Source organism: Thermobia domestica, chromosome 4, assembly GCF_964235325.1.
Source record: "Thermobia domestica chromosome 4, izTheDome1.hap1.1, whole genome shotgun sequence".
Lineage (NCBI taxonomy): Eukaryota > Metazoa > Arthropoda > Insecta > Zygentoma > Lepismatidae > Thermobia > Thermobia domestica.
Window position 1 is genome coordinate 324,549,953 of NC_137457.1, and position 6,512 is coordinate 324,556,464.

General features: G+C 36.9%; 1 protein-coding gene across 1 annotated transcript; it reads right to left on the minus strand.

Annotated features, from left to right (window-relative positions):
• Positions 1 to 2,491: 2,491 nt before the first annotated feature.
• LOC145683214 (uncharacterized) lies at positions 2,492 to 3,667 on the minus strand. Its single transcript, XM_081754579.1, has one exon. It carries the CDS (start codon positions 3,665 to 3,667, stop codon positions 2,492 to 2,494), a length of 1,176 nt encoding a protein of 391 aa, XP_081610705.1.
• Between the last annotated feature and the right edge of the window lie 2,845 nt (positions 3,668 to 6,512).

The window sequence follows — 6,512 nt, forward strand, 5'->3', positions numbered from 1 at the left end:
ATATTTATGTTCAAAAAATTTGCAAGATACTTACTTATTATCTTTGAGTTTAGCACGTAACATTGCCATACACGACCTTTCATTTTACCTATTTCTCGAAATTCCATACGTTAATTCACATGTAAAAGAAGTCCGAGTACCTCTTCAGAAATTCGAGTCAGAGAGAGAAGACAGACCGACGTCTATTACTAATGGTGGTTCAGGGTTTATTAATAGTACTTCATCTCTATTTCTACATAATTCTAAATTACTTTACAAAATGGTTCCTTTTCATCATTTGTAAAATAGTACTTTGCTAATTTTGGCTGTTCTTTAGCATTGGGGACCAGATTTGCACCTACTTTTTTGCGATATAGAAGTGCAAGGTATTGAAGTAAAGCAAATTGCTGGACTCTCTCACAGAGTCGCACAACGGACCTTATCCACGTATAAGTGTGACTTCGAATGACCAATGGACCATAGAATAACCATGACCATTGGATTTCGTGTCCTAGAAGAGAAAGGATACATTGTCAATCTCAACCGTCGTGGGTAATGAGAAGGTCAAAAGACAACGGTATATGCTTCGCGCATCGGACTCCAGATTCACAGGTTGCACCATGAAATTTCTATCGGAGGATTTGCTGAACGAGAAACACGGTGGTAAAGATGAATAGGAGTGACCTTGAAACTGTGAGGGAACTTGGAGAGGAGTGGGGTTGGAGAAACCTGGAATAATGGTGCAGAAATAAAATATATTGGAGAATGCTTTTGAGAGAGAGAATCTGCAGCAATTTGCTTTACGTCAGTACCTTGCACTGTTACACGTATTTTTCTGTTTTGTTATTGTCGCAACTCAACGGATTTAGAAGCGTGGGCATAGATTTTCTGACGTAGGTTATATTGAAGTTTTGACCAGTAGCCCGTTTGCACAGGGTTATCGTAGAGAGTTGAGCTTTGTTCTATCTTCTTTTCAACTCTATCCATCACGAGTCTGGAACTCACTAAAGAAATAATAAACACTTCTGACCAGAGTATATACACTTGTTTATTAAAAGCTAAATTCCAGTGTAACAGTTTCAACAATGTAACGTTGTCTTCATCAGACACTAACTGAAAGAGATATCTTAGAGCGCAGTTACTTATACTAAAAGTGAAAGTCCTTGTGTGCATGGGAAGCCACCTGCGTCGGACTTCCCCGGGCGTCATCTTTCGGCCACCTGCCTTGACTTAATTACCCTCCCACCTGTGTTTATCTTTTCCAGATACACCTGTTGTTTATACTTGACCAATTGCCTTAAAACATTTTCTCCTACCTCTGATGCCTATTAGAAATAAATAACAGATTATATTACATACAACTGATTATAAATACAGCAATACATATATATATATATATATATATATATATATATATATATATATATAGATAGATAGATAGATAGATAGATAGATATAGATATAGAAAGATAGATAGATAAATACAGATATCAAAATATACAATAAAATATAACAATATATAAAACTCTATATAACTATATACAATATTAAACTATATATAATATTAAATATATGAATATAAATTACATATAAATACTTTCATCCTTGATTTTTCACTTCAATTTGTTCTAATAATTTATCCCATAGATCATGTATTAACAGTCCACTTGTCCAGTTCATAAATTTGTCACTTTTCTCTTTCTTTATCCTTCGTGCTTCCTTCCATTTCCGTATCATTGGTCTATTCTCCCTTTCTAGCCCCTTTACACCTTCCCAATCTATATCATGCCCCGTTTCTTTAACATGTTTATATATGGCATTATTTTCTCTCTTAAGTCTCACATCATCCCTATGTTGTTTAATTCTCTCCCTAAGTTTTTTCCCTGTTTCCCCTATGTATACCATATCACAATCCTTACACGTCATTTTATACCCTACACCTTCATCTTTCTCACATATTTCCTTCGTTCTACTTTTCGCTGTCTTAATCATTTCCTAAATTCTTCTTCCTCCTTTTCTGTAAGTCTTCACACCACCTCTTCTAAGTAAGTTCTTTAGTACTCTTGTCTTCTCCCCGATGCTCTCTATCCCGTGTCATTTCTTCTCCTCCTCTTCCTCTCTCTCCTTTCTCCTTACTTTCCTTCTATCCTCTTCAATTCTGTTCTTCCTTAACTTCTGTCTGTTGTACCCGTTCTGCTCTAGTAAACTGTGGAACTTCTCTGTCATCCTTCTTTTTCTCCTCTTCAGTATCTATTTCTTCTATTCTTCTCTCCATATTCCTTATGAAGTTTCTTTTGGTGCTGTAATCCACATCACTTCTTTCGTGGCAGTAAACTCCTGCCGCACATTCTTTCCTATACCATCTTCTTGTAAATCGTCCATTTTTTCTCTCTATAGCCATGTCCAGAAAGTTTATAATGTTGTTGTTCTCCACTTCCATTTCCAGTCTTATCCCTTTTTCTTCATCATCAACCTTCTTTACGAATTTTTCCAGTTGTCTCTTTGTTCCTCTCTATACTCCCAAACAGTCATCCACGTATCTGCAAAACAATATTAGGTTGTTACCACCTTCTTCTATCACTTTCTGCTCCCATCTGTTCATCACCAGTTCTGACAACACTGGACTTAATCTTGAACCTATACTCAGTCCTTCCTTGATCTTGACTAGTTTGTTCCCTATCGTATAAAAACTATTGTCCCATATTACTCTCAAGGCTTTCACTATCTTCTCTTTCTTCCAGTCTCTTATTTCTTTGCCTTTCATCTCTTCTTCTATGACTTCCACTATGTAATCCCTCTTTATACTCGGAAAAATTGCTTTAACGTCAATACTAAACATAATTGTTTTCTCCTTCTTATTTTCTATACATCCTAACATTCTTTTCACTTCCTCCGTATTCTTTACTCGATGACTCTCTTGACCTATCCGTATCTCTTCTGCTATTTTACTTAACTCTTCTTCTAATGGTTCTAGACAGTTTCTTCTACAGTCCAACACTGGCCTTAGCTTAATCTCTTCCTTGTGAATCTTCGGGAATCCTTTCATCTTTGGAATCCTTCCTTCTTCTTTCACCCACTTTTTAAACCCCTTTCTTCTTCCGTTCTCAACCACTTCCTTGAGTACCTCATCCTTAATCTTCTTTTCTCCTATGACTTCATACGTTTCATCACAAAGTTCATCCAATTTTCTTTCATACCATTCTTTCTGCATCACTACCACTGCACCTCCTTTGTCCGCTTGTTCAATAACCACGTCTTTCCTCTTCCTCAGTCTTTTTAAGCCCTCCCTTTCTTCTTTCCTAAGGTTCCCCTTTCTAACGTAAGCATTCACTATCGCCACCGCTCTTCTCCTTGTTCTCTCTCTCTCTTCTTTGTCTTTCACATCCATGATAGCTTCTTCTACTGAAAACACTACTTCTTTGATATACACTTTTTCGTCTTTCACTTTAAATTTGTGTCCCAGTTTTAGGAACTTTCTTTCTTTCTCCGTTAGATCTACATTTCCTATAACTACCACTCTGTTCTCTTTACCAATTGTCTTATCCTCTTTCTCCCATCCTAATATTTCTCCTTTCCTCCTTAATCTTAGTCTCTCCTTTTCCCTAAAACTATTTTCCCATTCTTTCAAATTCTTTACTATACTCTCTCTTACAAATACTGATAGTCTATCCACTATCTCGGACCACATGCTCTTGTCACTTTGTCACTCTATTTACTTTCTTTGGTCCTTTTTCTTATCACGTCCCACACCAACTCTTTTTCTAACTTTTTAACCAGTTTCTTGTATTTCACTGAATCAATGCACACCTTTCTTGTTCACTCTCAATCCTTTGGGTGTTGTGTTCTCCTGTAGACACTTTCTTAAGAACACTATCTGCTGCTCCTTTGATATATCTTTCCTTCTCCTGTCCTGTCCTTCTCCTGTCCTTCCTGTCCTTCTCCTGTCCTTCTCCTGTTCCTCCTGTCCCCCATCACGGTTGTGTCTGTACACTATCAAATAAATCAGCCATAATTGAATCTATGAGTTTTTGTTTGCAAAATACTTTCATTTCCAATTTTAATCTTTCACCGTCAATGTTCACATCACTGTTCTTATTAAGAGAGACTTGGAAAACTGATGTTCATACGTTAATAATACTCTCTTCATCTACACATGCATAGATCCCGGCAAGTCCTCTTCATGAAAGACATTGCGATTGTATGATTGCGAATAGCATCTGTACACAAGTCAAAATATTCACGTAGCACACTACAAATTTTACTGTTTCTTTACAGCATGTTCAATACACAGTAGTATTTCCAAGAAATAAAGCTAATCACTTGAAGTTAAGTACACAGTGTTTCGAGGAGCATGAAGTGTTAATTTCTTCTCTAACATCACTAATTTTTCACCCATAGTTTTCGCACCACCAGTTCGTTTTTTCGTCCAAGATATTTTATAAATGTAATTTCCACTTTAGAATTTAAATAGTCCGTAACAAGCGGGGTCAAATGTACAAGTTTCTTCCACTCTGCCAAATTTAATTCCACTCCAAACACAAGTCTTTTACTAACACGAATCACCGGCACAGATGTATCAATATCCAGTCCAAAACAAATTAAATTGGTTTTCATTGAAGTAAGTCCATATTCCACATTTAACAAGTACTCTTTCTTGGTATCCATAGTTGATGCACAAGCACTCAAAGACGTGTTACTCCAGTAGCTGATCAACACAGAAGAACGACACTATGCATACAGATGTCCAGGCATGCATGAAGAGGAGGGGGCGATGAAGAAAATTCATTTTTCATCTTGTTTCTACATGCCACCATACTCTTACAATGAATATACCGACTCAGTAAATTCAAGATCGTTCATGTTACGTCCAGATACATTAATTTTTATTCTTTTATATGTTAAACATACATTTCCATTTTGTAAATACGTTAACAATGCACCATTATCTGCTTCCAATTTTTCAGTGCAAGGTCCTGATAAAACCACTTTTTCGCCTCCTTCAAATGTTACACATGCCTTCCTACCATATATCATTGTCATTATCTCACAGTTTACAATACGAAATGGTACGCCAATCTCTAAATCGCGCATTTTTATAAAGGGTACCATTGATGGCATATTAAGCTTATCTAATAAATTCATTGACGATACCATTCTTTAGTTTGACGTTTCTTCCTTTGCAACAGCTGCTAACGGAATAATCTAAACAAACATATACGTTCCGCTTATGCTCTTCGCAGGAGGGGTAGGGGCTTGGGGGGTTCAAATAACTAGCCAATACACGACAAGGACACGAAAAAAAGCATGAATTATCCTGTTTCTATAGCTGATAGCTGTCCTTTGTTATTCTAACATAGCAACATACTAGATTAGGCCGGTTTACATCCCCTTAGGAACTTTCCCAGGTCAGGCCTAAAGGTCAAATCCATCCCAAGTGAATTATTCGGTACTGATATGACATGCAAGAAGACACAGAACGTAAAAAGTCAAGCTAATACCGTGCAGACGATGGTTGAACAAAGCCAACATTTATACACATTGTTCTAGATACTGTGTTGTTGGACAATTTTGTTTCAAATTTCAGTTGATTCATTTTTGTACCAAATCATTGCCAATAATAAAACTGGTGGTACCATTTAGTACGAATTTTACCTACTTTTTATCTTACAGAAACGCATTTCAGATATTTCTTTTGCGTAGATTCAATTTGCAAAACCTAAGGTTCTCATTCGAAATTTCCCCGTTTCTTCCCGCTTCACCCACTTATAGAGGGAGGTTGGAGTGATAATTTTCTAGGAAATATATTTCGTCCTTTACATTATGTTTCTTTTACTCCAACCATCTTTTTCTCTTTTGCAATATTCCGAGTCGTGGAATGATACATTCCCTCTGTAATTTCCTATTCGAATTTCTGTTCTGCTCAATTATCTTTAACCGTTTTCATTTTATGAACATTGGACGTTTTGCCTGATACAGGAATCATGTTTTAGTGGTGATTTTACGGTCGGTACCCATATGAACAATTTTTTAACACAGCGTCTTTACTTTTTAAGGAACTATCGAAGGAGGTATCACCCGCCTCATGTTTTCATTTAAAAGTTCGAAGTTGGGCCCTACATCCGCAAAAAGGGCGGTCCTGGAATCTCTGCGACAAAACCATTCGATATGTGTCCCATTTCCTATTTGAGTTTTTGTTCGGTTATTTCTGTTTAACCGTTTCCATATTGGTGGTACTGGTCTTTTTATCTGATACAAGCACGATTTTCCCGTACATTGCAAACAGTGACGGATATGATAAATATTTTGGCACAATCCTTTTTAGCTTTTAAGGACCTATCGAACGAGATAACATCTGACCCATGTTTTCATTTAAAATTTGGGCTCTGGGCGTCGATGAGAGGCGGCCCTGCGTAGCACCACAATAACACCGTTCGACGTGCCCAATGGCATTTGCTATTTGAGTTTTTGTTTGGCTCATTTATGTTCAACCGTTTTCGTATTGTTTCCATGGAAAAATTAAAATCGGCTTCCCT